The sequence below is a fragment of the Trachemys scripta genome, chromosome 1 (genome assembly GCF_013100865.1).
Source record: "Trachemys scripta elegans isolate TJP31775 chromosome 1, CAS_Tse_1.0, whole genome shotgun sequence".
NCBI classification, from domain to species: Eukaryota; Metazoa; Chordata; order Testudines; family Emydidae; genus Trachemys; species Trachemys scripta.
Window position 1 is genome coordinate 144661693 of NC_048298.1, and position 16704 is coordinate 144678396.

The 16704-nt window shown below is 43.7% G+C and overlaps 1 protein-coding gene across 4 annotated transcripts in view; it reads left to right on the forward strand.

Annotated features, from left to right (window-relative positions):
* Positions 1 to 16704, forward strand: part of GSK3B (glycogen synthase kinase 3 beta) — a 228490-nt gene that overhangs the window by 191179 nt on the left and 20607 nt on the right. For 3 of the 4 annotated variants that reach the window (XM_034788614.1, XM_034788631.1, XM_034788605.1), the window contains exon 9: positions 15293 to 15331. The exons of the other annotated variant lie outside the window; for it this stretch is intronic. In XM_034788614.1, coding sequence (XP_034644505.1) covers positions 15293 to 15331 — 39 coding nt within the window. The remainder of the gene's footprint in view (positions 1 to 15292; positions 15332 to 16704) is intronic. 4 annotated transcript variants of the gene reach the window in all.

The following is a 16704-nucleotide window of genomic DNA, read 5'->3' on the forward strand; positions in this document are numbered from 1 at the left end:
CTGCCTTGAATATCACAAAAAGAACTATGAAGACAACTTTGGAATGAGATGTAGTCCCCAGTGAAACAATGGCAGAAAGAAAAGTGACAGTCCTATAGAGTTCATGTATGTCCCTCCGGGCAATGATACATGCTATGTATTCTTTTTGCATAATTCAGTTTTTCTTTGAGTGCTTGCTCATATAGATTTCAATTAGGTATGTGCGCGCACAGTTTGCTGGAAGGTTTTTCCCCTAGCAGCACCTGTCGGGTCGGCTCTGGAGTCGCGCTTTCATGGCGCCGCGTATATGGCCCTTCCGATTCACCACCTCTCTAGATCCTTCTTACCGTCAATGGCGGTCGTCAGAGCGTTTCCTGTCTCATCTTCAACAAGTGATCCTCTAGTGTATTTTCTGTAAATAGTTAAAGATAGTTTTTAAAAATTGTTGTAGTTGGACTTCCGGACTTGCGGTCCCCCGCTTCCCCATCCCTCTCCTGGGCCGGGGGCATGCCTCAGACCCAGGGGTTTAAGCCGTGCGGGGTTTGCCAGAAGTCTATGCCAAAGGGTGACCCACACTTGGCTTGGGGGAGTCGCAGACAGGTGCAAGATCTGTAGGATCTTTTGCCCCCGCAGGAAGAAGGAGAGGGATCACAGACTAAAGTTGCTGCTAATGGAAAGCAGCTCTCCGCCCTCAATCTGAGTCAAGCCCCATGCACACGGCACTGGGTTCCTCAACATTGGTGAGCAGCGCTCTGGCTTCGGTCCGGGAGGCTTCAAGGAAGGACTCTGGGGTCAGAGACCCTCGGCACCGGCATTCCCCGACACAGAGCACGGCACGGGATCAATCTCGGCACCACTCAGTCTCCTGTCCTGAAGAAGCAGCACAGAAAGACTGATAGAGAGAGTTCCCCTTCCCGTGCACGGGAACGTGAACCCAAGGGAGGGAGATCAGTGCAAGACCCCACCTCCCCTTCAACTCAACAGCCGGCCCCATCGACTCTGGGCCCCTGGGAGGGACTGTTGAGTCTGGTGCCACCAGAGGGGACTCAGGTGGAGGATTTGGACCTCCCTTCCATAACCGAGACTTATGAGGTGGCGTGGAGCCTGATAACATTGACATGTCCCCACTCCCCAGACCATGGTGTCACGGCACTGATCCTGAGTCCCCAAATGACTCAAAGGCCACTGGGGAAGTCCAGAGGCAAGCCAGCTATGACTTAGCAACGATCTACATCATCCACTATGGTCCCCGCGCGTGGACTCACTGGAGTCTGCATCAGACACTGACTCGTGTGTTACGGAGAAACTGACACCTTAGCAGCCAGCACTCAGTCAGCGGAGATGATCCAAACTTTTTCCCTGGTACCGTGGCCACCACAATGGTAGATATCAGCTCAGATGCCATCCCAGTGGCCCTTCTGGACCCCGTGGGCTTACCACCAGTACCAGAGGTCCGCCTCGGTACGCTCCTTTTTGGTCACATCTGAGAGAAGGACTGCATCCAGAGCCAGGGATTTCTCCCAGGCATCAGCCACCACTACCACCACCAGCACCATGATTGGTACTGTGCCCGGCACTGAAAACACACCCAGCACCATGGCTACCCTCAGTACCATGGACAGTGCTGCTACTGCGACCAGTACCTGGCCGGCACCAAAATAGACTCCAACTTGGGGGCGGAGCCACAGCTTTTTGAGGAGCCAGATGGGCAGGAGGGCCCCTCCCATATTCCGGGATCCTCATCATCATCTCCAGATGAGACAGTGGTAGGAACATCCTTGGGGTCTCCCCTTCCTGCCAGCAGAGCCCACCTTGAACTTCTAAGATGGGTTGCTCAGAACCTCAGGGTACAGATGGAGGAGGTCACCGAGGTGTCAGAACCAATGGTAGACATTTTATCCCCAGCAGGACTCACCAGGGTGACCCTTCCCCTGATAAAGACCATTCAGGAGAACACAAAAACCTGTGGCAAATACCATCGTTTCTGGCTTCTGCAGCAAAGGGAGTCGAGAGAAAGTACTTTGTGCCCTCCAAGGGCTATGGATACTTGTTTACCCGCCACCTGCCAGACTTGGTAGTGGTGACTGTTAACGCAAGGGAAAGGCAAGCGCAGCAAGGACCTACCCTCGAGCTTAGGACACAAAGAAGCTGGATCTCTTTGGGAGGAAGATATACTCCATCGGAGGGCTCCAGCTTCGGATGGCTAATCAGCAGGCAATCCTTAACCAGCATAACGTCAAGTCATGGGACGCAATGTCCAAATTCTCAGACCTTGTCCCACCAGATGCTAAGCCGAAATTCTCGGCTCTCTTGGACAAGGGCAAAATGATCGCCAGGACATCGCTACAAGGGGCGTTAGACTTAGCGGACTCTGCAACATGAACAGTGTCTTCGGGCATCGCAATGCACCGTTGCTCATGACTGCAGGCCTCCTTAGGGAGGTCCAACAGATAATTCAGGACCTACCGTTCGAGGGAGCCACATTATTTTTGGAGAAAACGGACTCCACAGTCTGAAAGACTCCCAATCCACTATAAGATCGCTGGCTCTGCACACACCTGCCACCTAGCGTAGACAATTTAGGCCTCAACCCACGACACAACTATACCAGGGACAGTTTAGGCAAGACCAGAACTGTAGGCATCCCAGAAACCAGAACCTTGTTGCCAACCCCAATCCCCGAATAACAGGGGTCTTGGTCATCCAGGCAGCCACGAGGCCCTAGGCAGACATTTTGAGGATGCGCCCAAGGGCATTATACCAACCTCTCAACTGGATCCTTCTTTCCCATTTTCAGAACATCTATCCTATTTCTACCGAGCATGTCTCAAATCACCTCAAACCATTGGGTCCTCCGCATGGTAGAGATGGGATAGTCTCTCCAATTTTCCTCTCCGACCCCTCTTCCCCATCCCTCTTCAGGGACCCCTCTCACGAGCAACTTCTGATCCAGGAGGTACAAACCCTCCTATTGGTGGGGGCTGTGGAGGAAGTTCCGCCAGAGCTCAGAGAAAAGGGGTTTTATTCCCAGTATTTCCTAATATCGAAAGTAAAAGGGGGCCTCAGACCCATCTTGGACCTGTGCAATCTCAACAGGTTCATGAGGAAACTAAAGTTTTGAATGGTCTCTCTGGCCACACATCAGCAAAAAAAATTTGACAGATTAATTTCTGTTGGTGAGGATCTGCACGTCTTTGAATTAGTGTCTTGAAACTGTTGTGTGAAGATATTCTGACAAGATTTAGACCCCAGGGGGATGGGGACACTTCAGCATGTAAGAACCGTGGCCTTGAAAACATCTATATTGTAAATGTTGGACCATTTTCAGATGCAGGTGACTTTTCGGGTTTCCTCTGTTTAATAATACCTAGGGTTGCAAGACTTACATCCCCTGCGGTCTCTGAACAGCATAAATGGTGATGGTGTTGAGTCTCTGACTGGATCCTTCTGCTATCCATTTTTAAGTTGTGAAATGGGAGCATTTCTTTGTACTATATACCTTCTAGATGCTACTTCCATATCTCCTTCTAACGGGTCAGTTGAAAATCTTATGATTCTGAGCCCAAGGAAATATTTCCAGAACAAGGCATTCTGATTCAGTTTAGCAGTTGTTTCCCATACTTTTCCCAATCTCCAAATGTGAGCCTGCACAAAAGCCTCTTTAGTCATGTATCTATCTAGATGTCTAGCCTCTTCTCTAGATGATTGGCTCATCCATGGGAACCTGCAGTCAACTATGCTGGATCTTCTGGGAAATCATAGATGGATGGTGAATGGAGAGCAGAATGCCTTTAATGTTGCTTCATTTGTTGCAGTAGCTGAGAGTCTTCCTTGATCAATTTCAGGAGCAAAATTTCTCATGGCATGTGCCACCGTAAACTGAAATCAGAAGCAGAACTTCAAAACTTTTCTGTATCAAAGCTCTGGGATCTATGGTGGCCTTCATGTAGTACCCTGGTCTGGGTCTGAGGACATTAGGCGCTCCTTATCTAATGATTGTCATCAACATCCGAAGATTTTGGCTGCCAGCTGAGACTGCTGCCAAGAGTCAGAATGTTCTTTAGACAGTGAATGGTAGGACAAAAACAGATTAAAAGTAGATCTCCCTAGAATCACAAGAATGGATAGTATGCACATCTATCTTTGCAGAAAAAAACATATAGTTTTAATCAGGAGATTAAATGTTAATGACAGAGTAGACAAAAATAATTTAGAAAGCACCGCTGTACTTGCAAAGACCTAAATCAGACAGTGCAGCCACAACAGGTCTTGCAGTTGATTTGTGAGAAGGGGCAAGACCTGTCAGTTGGGCACTCAGTCATTAGTTACTTTGGAAAATTTTAGCTCAAGATCCCTGCAGAAGAGAGAGGAATAGTAGATCTAGAAGCAATACTAAATAAAACAAAGTTTAAAACTGTTTATCCTCTAAAACAGACAAAATGTAGAGGATTTCCCTGCACTGGGCCCATTTAGCCTCCATATTCCACTGCACGTGGGACTGGGACTGCCCCTTATTTAATCAAAAATTCAGAAATGTTCATGGGACCAAATGGGTTTGGCCGAGTCATCTGTGTTCTTGGACTGGATTGCACATGGTTGGAGATGGACAAAGTTGTAGACGAGCTAGCATTTTGGCATCAAGTATCAGTTCTTGGCCCTACACTATTTAACAGTTTTATCAATGACTTGGAAGAAAACATGAAATCATCATTGATAAAGTTTGCAGGAGTGGTAAACACGAAAGAGCACAGGCCACTGATACAGAGCAATCACTTGGTCAAGCTGGGTGCAAGCAAACAATAATAATTTTAATATGTCCAAATGAGAAGTTACTCACTAAAAAATGAGGAACAAAAAATGCAGGCCATATTTACAGGATGAGGGACTCTATCCGGCGAAGCAGGGACTCTGAAAAAGATTGGAGCCCATGGAGGATAATCAGATGAACATAAGCTCCCAGTGCAGCACTATGATTTAAAGGGCTAAACAGGGGAATATTGAATAGGAATAGGGAGCTTGTATTACCTCTGTATTTGGCAGTGGTGCAACCACTGCTGGAATACTGTGTCCAGTTTGGTGCTCACAATTCAAAAAGGATGCTGATAAATTGGACAGGGTTCAAAGAAGAGCCATGAGAATGATTAAATGTCTTATAGTGAAGACTCAAAAAGCTCAAACTGTTTAGCATAACAAAGAGAAGTTTAAAGAGTGTTTGCCATAGAATCTATAAATACCAACATAGGGAATAAATATTTGATAATAAAGGACTCTCCCATCTTGCAGACAAAGGTATAACAAGATCCAATGGCTGAAGTTGAATCCAGACAAATTCAGACTAAAAATAAGACACACATTTTTAATAGAGTAAATAATCATTGGAAGCTATTACCAAAGTTTGTGGTGAATTCTCCATCACTGGTGACTTTTTAAAATTAAGATTGGATGTTTTTCTAAAAGGTACACTCTAGTTCAAACAGGAATTCAAGGAGGTCCTGTAGTCTGTGTTCTGTACAGAAGGTCAGACTAGATTATCATAATGGTATCTTCTGGTATCTGTGATTTCTGAAAGGGTGGGAAATTGTTGGGAGCAGGGTAGGGGTATTGGATAAGGATTAATAACAATAGGTAACAGCATAATAGGAATTTGTTAAGAGAATTAACAAATGTTACAAAAATGGGAAAGGATTAGTCCTAGGAAAGAGCTAAACTATTTTAGGAAAGAATTAGTTTAATAAAACTATGTTGGAAATAAAAACCATTAAAAACGGGAGGGAGTGGAAAAGAAATGTATCTATTGCATGTACCATGTTGGATAAATGTTACAAACTCTTAATCATAAAGTAAATATAAAAAGAACANAAGAAAGTTACTATTGAGACAGATGTTCCTTCCAGTGCAAGGGAGAAATGCAGCACCATTTGCATATTCAGAGTCAAATTCAACCCAGGAGTAAGCAGCTGCAGCTCATTTGACTTCAATGAAGTTATCCAGGCTTAATGAAGGCTGAATGTGGAAGTTGTTATAAATGTAAGGGGTCATTACTACACACTCAGAGGCTTTTTCTTTCCAAGTTTCAGAGTAGCAGCCGTGTTAGTTTGTATCCGCAAAAAGAACAGGAGTACTTGTGGCACCTTAGAGACTAACAAGTTTATTTGAGCATAAGCTTTCGTGGGCTACAGCCCATCCAAAGAAGTGGGCTGTAGCCCACGAAAGCTTATGCTCTAATAAATTTGTTAGTCTCTAAGGTGCCACAAGTACTCTTGTTCTTTTTGCGGATACAGACTAACACGGCTGCTACTCTGAAACCTATAAAAAGATAATTTATAATAAAGATAAATAAGTAAAATAGGCAAGGGGAATGAAGGAAGATATTTTTAAAACATTGCTCTCCATTTTTGGTCTTTGTGTCATCTACATCGATTACAAGGTCTTTGGGACTGGGACGTGTTGTCTTGGGTATTTCTAATGCATTTAACACAATCTCTAGATAGTAATGGCCATGTGGGCCTCAGAATTGGAACTATTTTAAACTTGTTAGCGCTACATATACTACACATTCTTGATCTTTTCCTGTGATCTGATAGAGACAGTACCACCACCTCATTATGCCACCTTGCCTTCACTGAGGAGAGCACATAAACCCAGTAAATCTAGTTTTATTTAAAGACATCTCATCTATGTAAACTCAGTATAATATCACTAAGTACAGTATGGACATAGTTAGGGACTGTAGGTTTGCATCCATATGTCGGAGATTCTTGAAATTGTTTAACTGAACACTTCCTTCCTGCAGGTGCCAGTCCTCCCAAACCACCCATCCCCCACCCCTATTGACATGAATGTAGTTATAAGTAAGGCTACGTTTTAGGCATGGGTATTTTTAGTACAAATCATGGACAGGTGACGGGCCATGAATTTTTGTTTACTACCCATGACATGTCCATGGCTTGTACTGTATACCCCTGACTAAATCTTGTGTACTCTAGGGGAGAGGGGGGAACCCCGGGTGTTTGGGCGGGAGGTGGCCTAGTGATGCTGTGGATGCTGGGGGGGAGAGGTGGTGGGGCTGGCAGGCTCCCCACTTGGTTTCGCACAGCTCCCCAGAAGCAGCCAGCATGTCCCTCGGCTCCTAGGCAGAGGTGTGGCGAGGGGGCTCTGAGCTCTGCCCGAGTGCCTGCTCCACAGCTGCGTGGGCAGCACCTGCAGATGGAGGCAGCGCGCAGAGCTGCCTGGCTGTATGGACCCTCTTTTTGAATCATTCCCCGAGAAGTCTGAAAGATGGCTCACATGGTGAAGTATGGAGCTGGCCTTTGCACTGATGAAGGTTTTGGTCACCGGCCCATTCCTGCTCTGAGAAACACATAAATGCCAGAGACAGTCTCAGCTTTTATTTTTTAAAAGCCTTGCTCTTTTCCCCATTGTAAACCAGTTGCTAGGGTTGAAAGCTTGTCTTCAGTATTTCCTGAGAATCACAGGTTATTTACAAAAACAAGGAGGAGTCCGATGGCACCTTAAAGACTAACAGATTTATTTGGGTATAAGCTTTCGTGGGTAAAAAAACAACTTCTTCAGATGCATGGTGTGAAAATTACAGATGCAGGCATTATGTAATGATACATGAAGAGAAGGGAGTCACCTCACAAGTGGAGAACCAGTGTTGACAGGGCCAATTCAATCAGGGTGGATATAGTCCACTCCCAATAATGGATGAGGAGGTGTCAATTCCAGGAGAGGCAAAGCTGCTTTTGTAATGAGCCAGCCACTCCCAGTCCCCATTCAAGCCCAAGTTAATGGTGTTAAATTGGCAAATGAATTTTAGTTCTGCTGTTTCTCTTTGAAGTCTGTTTCTGAAGTTTTTTTGTTCAAGTATAGCCACTTTTAAATCTGTTATAGAATGTCCAGGAAGATTGAAGTGTTCTCCTACTGGCTTTTGTATATCACCATTCCTGATGTCCGATTTGTGTCCATTTATTCTTTTACGTAGGGACTGTCCAGTTTGGCCAATGTACATGGCAGAGGGGCATTGCTGGCACATGATGGCATATATAACATTAGTAGACGTGCAGGTGAATGAGCCTCTGATGGTGTAGCTGATGTGGTTCGGTTCTCTGATGGTGTTGCTAGAGTAGATATGGGGACAGAGTAGGCAACGAGGTTTGCTACAGGGATTGGTTCCTGGGTTGGTGTTTCTGTGGTGTGGTGTGTAGTTGCTGGTGAGTATTTGCTTCAGGTTGGGGGGTTGTCTGTAAGCGAGGACTGGCCTGCCTCCCAAGGTCTGAGAGAGTGAGGGATCGTTTTCCAGGATAGGTTGTAGATTGTTGATAATGTGCTGGAGAGGTTTTAGTTGGGGGCTGTATGTGATGGTCAATGGTGTTCTGTTATTTTCCTTGTTGGGCCTGTCCTGTAGTAGGTGACTTCTGGGTACCCGTCTCCCTCAGTTTCCTCACTTCCCCAGTTGGGTATTATAGTTTTAAGAATGCTTGATAAAGATCTTGTAGGTGTTTGTCTCTGTCTGGGGGATTGGAGCAAATTCGGTTGTATCTTATGGTTTTTTACCCACGAAAGCTTATGCCCAAATAAAGCTGTTAGTCTTTAAGGTGCCACCGGACTCCTTCTTGTTTTTGTAGATACAGACTAACACTGTTACCCCCTGATACTTGATAGGTTATTTACAATCCCTTAACAGCTGTCGAAAGCTAATCACTAGGGTGCATGTAAACCATAGTCACAGCTCTCTTGATTTCTGCATGGACCCTTGGTCATTTTATTGGTGTGGGGACTCTGCTGTCCAGGTTGCTACTGATGCGTCACTGGAAGCGCCTTTCCAGCCAGCTGCCTACAGCAGAGCTAGCTTCTCTACTGAGCTACCAGTGTGATTTCTGGCCATGAGGGTAGCACAGTAGCCTGAGAGGTATGGTCTTTGTTCCTTTAGTCAAATCATTTAATCTGACGGCTGTACTTCCATCTCTATAAAATGGAGATAATTCTTTCTACCACACAGGACTGTTGTGAGGATGGCTGATGTTTATATGGGTTATAGGTAAGGCTATGATTTAGTCGTGGGTATTTTTAGAACAAGTCATGGACAGGGCATGGGCAATGAACAAAAATTCACTGTCCGTGACCTGTCCATAACTTATATCAAAAATACCTGTGATTAAATCTGAGGGGCACTGGGGGGGTACCCAGGGCCAGCAGCACCAGCTGCCAGGGACCACGGCTGCTTCGGCTGGTGGGACCACTACCCAGACCAGCAGACCACGGCTACTCCAGTCGGCCGGGGATCGCTGCCTCGGGCTGCTGGAGCAGCGGCTGGTGTGGCTGTCCTGAGGGCCATCTGAGCAGCTGCTTGAGCAGCCCTGGGGTCAGCCACACTGGCCCTTGCAAAAGTCACGGAATTCGTGACTTCCGCGACCTCTGTGACAGACACAAAGCCCTAGTTATAGGTGGTAAAATTCACCAGAATGTGCACACTATCTTTTGGCATGTGGTGTTATTTATAGTCATCCTAGTCTTTCTGGTGTCTTGGGATAACTGTCCCTTGCAAGACTTTCACATGTGAAGTCAATTTTCTCACGTAAAACAGTAGTCTATTAAATTTGGGTGTGCTCTAAAGAGTATTTCCATTAACTGCCCCAGAATATTCAGGCCAGTGGTGTGATGACAATGGACAAGTCATTTTGGTAGTGGAAATGAAAAATGAAAAGAGTACAAGAGACTAACTTCTGTTTTTGAAGGGGATTGTCTTCCTTCACAGCAAAGTAGTAGGCGGCACAGGTTAAGGTCTATTCCCATACCTCTAAGATGTTCTCTGATTTTCACATAATTTATGAAGCAGTGTTTTTCCTTCCCTGTGAGCAAGCCCCTAAGAATATAAGTGCAGCCACACTGACTCAGACCAATAGTCCATCTACCTCAGTATCCTGTCTTCCAATAGTGGCCAGTTGCAGATGCTTCAGAGGGAATGAACAGAACAGGGCGATTTCTAGTGATCATCCCCTGTTTTCCAGTTCCAGCTTCTGGCAGTTGGAGGTTTAGGGACACCCGGAGCATGGGGTGGTATCCATGACCATCTCAGCTAATAGCCATTGATGGACCTGTCCGCCATGAATGTATCTATTTATAAGTTTATAATTAGTTTATATGACTGGAGAAGATAGTTACCACTTAAGATGAACTGCATCCAGGAATCTTGTATTGCTGGGATTGAGCTCTTCTGATATTTCTCCAAGTTTATTGGCACAGTCTGATTTTCGTTTTGGAGCTGTGCAGGACAGTAATCTGGCCATCTGTGTAAACATTCAGGAGGGATTATAGACTAGGTTAGTGGATGCTGTCTTTAGGAATGCATTCTTCATATAGTACAGTGGAGAACTAATACCAGAATGAAGTATTTGCCAAAGTACTGTATTATTATAAACCTATTTGCTTACTAGCTTTTTTCTCTCTATGTATGCACATTTAAATAGTATGCTAATGACTGATCCTGGAACTTGGGACCTTTTGTGTTTGCTGCAGGCCAGCCTTGTTCTTTTCCCCTCAGTCTGGGCTTGAAGTCAAATAGCACAGTCTCATCTGTGAGCTTTTCTCTCTCCTCTTGCTGGTACTAGCTATATCTCTCTATTGCTACCACCTTTCCTTCCCGCTGTTGCTATCCTCACTTTCTCCCAGGATTTATACAGATTCTGTTCTGCTTCTACAGCTTCCAAAATTCATGTTCAGACTATAGTTTTGGGGGGAGATTATCAAACAATCAAATAGATTATTCATTCTGTTCATTCTCATTTTAATTGATATAAAAATGTTCGTGGGACACAAATAATTTAGTTCTATGTTTTGTTGTATTCTTTTGTCATTAATCTTATAAATTGGCCTACAAGAAGGTGGTCAAGGAAAGTGTGGGCCCCTTACTGAATGAGGGAGGCAACCTAGTGACAGAGAATGTGGAAAAAGCTAATATACTCAATGCTTTTTTTGCCTCTGTCTTCATAAACAAGGTCAGCTCCCAGACTGCTGCACTGGGCAGCACAATATGGGGAGGAGGTGACCAGCCCTTGGAGAAAGGAGTGGTTCAGGACTATTTAGAAAAACTGGATGAGCACAAGTCCGTGGGTCCAGATGCACTGCATCCGAGGGTGCCAAAGGAGTTGACGGATGTGATTGCAGAGCCATTGGCTATTATCTTTGAAAACTCATGGCGATCGGGTGAGGTCCCGGATGACTGGAAAAAGGCTAATGTAGTGCCCATCTTTAAAAAAGAGGAGGCGGAAGAGGATCCGGGGAACTACAGGCCAGTCGATCTCACCTCAGTCCCTGGAAAAATCATGGAGCAGGTCCTCAAGGAATCAATTCTGAAGCACTTAGAGGAGAGGAAAGTGATCAGGAAGTTGAAGTAGGGCTGGATGAATGGGCTATAAGGTGGATAGAAAGCTGGCTAGATCATCGGGCTCAATGGGTAGTGATCAATGGCTCCATGTCTAGTTGGTAGCCGATATCAAGCGGAGTGCCCCAAGGGTCGGTCCTGGGGCCGGTTTTGTTCAGTATCTTCATTAATGATCTGGAGGATGGCGTGGATTGCACCCTCAGCAAGTTTGCAGATGACACTAAACCATTGCCCCCTACACACAGAGTAGGATGGCCTGAACTTGCCAGTAAAACTTTAGTGGTTTTTTTACTTATTTCAAATACAGTTATTTTCACTGTTAGACTAAAAAACAGGGGCAAAATAACTATGGAAATATGGCACAGCCATAACACAGATTGTGAAAAATGGGAGAGAGGAACTTTTGAAGAATTATCGAAAAACTACATTATTTTGGAAGAAATAATCAGTCTCCATTACTCTCTTACATCTGTAAAGACAAGAGAGACCACAGGAAGTATAGCAGAGGTTGCCCTTTTAACTTAACGCAAACATACAATCATAGAATATCAGGGTTGGAAGGGACCTCAGGAGGTCATCTAGTCCAACCCCCTGCTCAAAGCAGGACCAATCCCCAGACAGATTTTTGCCCCAGATTCCTAAATGGCCCCCTCAAGGATTGAACTCACAACCCTGGGTTTAGCAGGCCAATGCTCAAACCACTGAGCTATCCCTCCCCTCTATATATTGCCTCTATATAAATCCATGGTATGCCCAGATCTTGAATATTGCATGAAGATGTGGTCGCCCCATCTCAAAAAAGATGTATTGGAATTGAGGAAAGGTACAGAAGAGGACAACAAAAATGATTAGGGGTATGGAACAGCTTACATATGAGGAGAGATTAATAAGACTGGGACTTTTCAGCCTGGAAAAGCGACAACTAAGGGGGAATATGATAGAGGTTTATAAAATCATGACTATTTTGGAGAAAGTATATAAGAAAGTGTTATTTACTCTTTCTCATAACACAAGAACTAGGGTCACTAAATTAAATTAAGAGGCAGCAGCTTTAAAACAAACAAAAGGAAGTAGTTCTTCACACAACGCACAACCTGTGGAACTCTTTGCAAGAGGATGCAGTGAAGGCCAAGACTAGATGAGTCAAAAAAGAACTTGATGAGTCCATCAATGGCTATTAGCCAGAATGGGCAGGGATGCAAAACCATGCTCTAAAATGTCCCAAGACTCTGTTTTCCAGAAGCCGGGAATGGGCAACAGGGGATGGATTACTTGAGGATTGCCTGTTTTGTTCATTCCCTCTGAAATACCTGGCATTGGTCACTGTCAGAAGACAGGGTATTGGGCTATATGGACCATTGGTCTGACCCAGTATGGCCATTCTTCTGTTCTTATGCAATAGCAACATAGTTATTTTTAATAAGCCTCTGCTCTCTTGGATGTCACAGCATGCTAACAGTTGCCAGAATCTGCATGCAAAACACATGGTGGCTGATGGCATGAAATAATGTCTTGTAATACATATGAGGATAGACAAGCACGTTGGGGTAACATTGTCAAGCCTCGGATTCGGTGCTTAATTATACAGAGAAAAGAGAGTTCCATGTTGTGCATGAAAAAAGTCTGTTATAAGAATGTCAATGACTGAAAGTCAGACTAGCCATTTGGTTAAAACAATAGTTGCCAGTACCCCATGTGGTCTGGTTTGAGAGCTGAATGCTGATTGAGTAAAACAAGATGTGTGTCTGTCCTCTTTCTTCTCACTCTCACTGTAGAAAGATTTTAAAATTCAGCCAGGTCATGAGCACTGTTAACCAACTGCAGCTAGTTTAAATTAAGAAGATTAAAGGTGAATATGCTGCTTGTGAACAAAGACTTCACATAAGTTCTTTCTTAATTCACCTTTTGAGGAATGGAACAGGGTGTCGTATTAGAGATATTTAACTTGGCAAATGGCTTTTGAAAGGTCTAAGATGATTGCCAGTCTCTGGAAAGTGATTAGTAAAATGCACACTGATCACAGTGTATATTAGGAAGGAGGGGCCATTTGAAAGAGGCAGCAGACTTGGTTTTCCTATTTAGCCATGAAGGTTTATTAGCATTTGAACATCGACAACAGACCTGAAAAAAGGAAGAACTAGCATTGTATTCCAGTTTTTTGATATAATAGAGAGTCATTGGGGAGTGGAAGGAAAAAGCTGTATGGCTATTCAGATGAATCTACGTGTCCATTCTACAGAAGAATTTTCACAGGGTTTGTAACTCAGCCATAAAAAATGTGATCGTGGTTGAAACTCTGGCAAGCGAGATCTCAGCCTGAAAATGGTGGTTTTGGGAAATTTAGTTTTTGAGTTATGCAAGTGCAAATTCTGCTTGAGAAATGTTATATGAAAGACTTTTTATTTTTGCATTTGTTTATCTCCAAAACACATTCATTTTTGAAAATGAAATTTACTAGTGTGTCCCTACTGTGGACATCTCACCTTGAAAAAAGGAGTTATTTCATTTTATAAAAATGAATTGCTGCGCAGGTGGGGTAGTATCTGATCACTTTAAAAGTTCCTGTCAGTGGGTTTTTTTTTTGTTCTTTTTGTTTTTGTTTGTGACCTTGCTGCGCATTTTGCCCAGCCGTATTTAGTCTGCATACTAAATGTTAGTCTCCCCAACTATATTTACTTTGTGAACTTAGCTTTTTTTCCCCTTCACCCAGATGTATTGTAAATTGAAGTAGATTTTACTCTGACGGGCCGGATTTTAGTCCGTGCACTAAATTTTAGTCCGCAGACTAAAAAATAATCCGCGGATTATTTACTAAATCAATTCCCTCACTGAAAACTACATTAAGAATGTTTAACTGTCTCACCAGAACATAAAAGTGAGGGAGTTCACAGCTAACGGTGAGTCACGTCTGTCCTCTAGGCACTTAGGCACAATAGAGCACTGACACCATCCCAGCTTTCAGGATGCGCCCCATTGTGCTCAAGTGTTGGCATACATATTGTTGTGCACTTCACCTGTAACTGTGACTGTCCCTTGCTCTTAATGTTTAATGTTGTACCCTTTTGTGTAGTTCTTGGTGGGTGAATTAGTCAGAATTTCAGGTGGAACTGTGTTGAATTACTATAGCTAAAAGATGCAGGTTTTTGCTTTAAGTAATGGGTGTGAGGGTATAAGGGGGAAAATCCCACAATAAAGTGAGAAAATTAAGTCCATACCCTCACTCCTGAGGAGACATGTCCCGTTCCTGAAGAATCCTAAAGAGATAACATCATCAAAACAAATCCATTGGTGGGGAAGTCAATCCAAAATGGAGAATAATCCGCGGCGGCCTGATACACTCATAGCTCACACAAATTTAAGACAGCCAAATTAGAAATACAAATTAAAACTTCTTATTTTCTCGTCGGCAGAAATCATAAATTGGTTTTTTAAAAAATTTTCACATTGTGTCTCTGGGACAGATTTACAGAGGAAAAATATGTATGTAGTCTGTGCATGAGGGATGCACACACTAAGACAAACTAATTCAGCCCCATTGTCTATGGACATTTATATCCAGGACAGAGAGGACTGCAAATTCTTTAATATGGCAGCTCAGTTACCCTTTTCTTTCTAGTTAGAATTTTGATTTCAACTTTTTTTGTTATTTATTTTTTAGTAAACGCACTGGCATTGGAACATAAATTAACATAGAAATGTTTCTATACTATGCCTCACCATTGCACAATCAATTTTTTTGGCATACACTGTGGTCAAGTTGGACTTGCTGCTATGGAGACTGATGTTTAAAGTTTCTAATTGTATAAACATTTTCTATGTCCCCCACGCCATGGATTTCTTATAATATTGGATATATTTTTCCTTGCTGGACTATTCTCTTTTGGATTGACTCCCCCTGTTTGGATTATTTCACTGCATTATCATCTTTAGGACTCGTCAGGAACAGGACATTTCACCTCAGGAGTGCGGGTATGTACTTAAACATTTTTTCAAATTATTAGGGCTAGTCTTGAAAAGAGGAGAGAGAAAAGCTAGAAGTGGAAAAGTTGGGTTCAAACAGCCACACATCAGCTAGCAGCAGGTGAATATTTTCCCCGTGTCATACAAGAAGGTAATGATTAGATAGGCGTAGATCTGCACACGTTTCACTTTTTAATTACTCTTTATTTGCGGAGGGTGGGTATTTGTGTGGGGTTTTTGGTTTTTCAGTTTCTGACGTATAGATTATTGTAGTAATTGCTTACCTTGAGTGACTCATTCCCAGTCCAGACAGAGACTGAGCAGTTGTTTCTTAAATTCTATAAATGTTGACAGAAGTTCACTGACCTGAAAGATGAAGAATTTAAGGGAGGGGTGTCAGAGGGATTCCTTTGTTAAAGGGCAGATTTCAGTGGTTCTCTGTTTTTTATCTTCATTTAATAAAAGGAGACTGTCCTGTTCTTGTGTGGGCTGTAGCTTGGGAAACGTATGCCACTGCACCACCCTTGTATTGTGGTCAGTAATCCGAACTCTGGAGGCAATAGATTTTGACACAGAATGTAAATAACCTCCATCTACCTCTACCCCTCCCCCTAAAAATATACACACAGCTACTTCAAGTGTGGAAGTCAGCAGAAGTTCTGTGACTGCAGGGGCTACAGCATTTGGGCTTTTGTGCCAAACTGAAGCTATTTCTTACATTACTGTAGTGCCCACGGTATCTTCCCAGCAACCTGAACCAATTCTGCTCTCTTAGTACCTTAACTCTTTGACTCCAGGAGTCAGGATTCCCTGACATGATGAGTTAGTACAGAATGCATTAGAACTAACTCAGGTGCTCCTGACCCAGCTGGGCACCAACGGGTTAAAAAAAAAAATCAGTCAATTGTTGTCAGTGACCTGATTAATTTTAATTAATATGAGCATAAATGTCTTCAGTTTACAATCTACTGAAGCAGAGCCTGTCCAGGTGCCTGGGGCTGCAGTCAGTTAGCATGTGATGGATAGGTCATTCCTTGGTGCTAGGTGGTTTGGGTTCACCTGCATTGGTGCAAAAGCATTTTGGATTAGCTCAATTGCATCAAAAATGCTGACATCAGAATTTAACACTCCCATCCCACCTCACTTCTCCCTGGCCTGTATTCTACGTGCAACAGAGTGAAGGGAAACTGCTCGAGCAGGGTGTTAAGGACATGGATGTGACTGTCCAATTTTGCCTTGAATGTAATGAGATGGGGTAGGCAGATTTGGGGTGTCATTCTGGCTATGTAGGACCATTTTTTAAGGGGTCTGAACTACAACTTCAAGGAAGAACTGCTGTGAACTCTGTGCTTTATATCCTCAAGGTAAACTTCTGAAAGAGT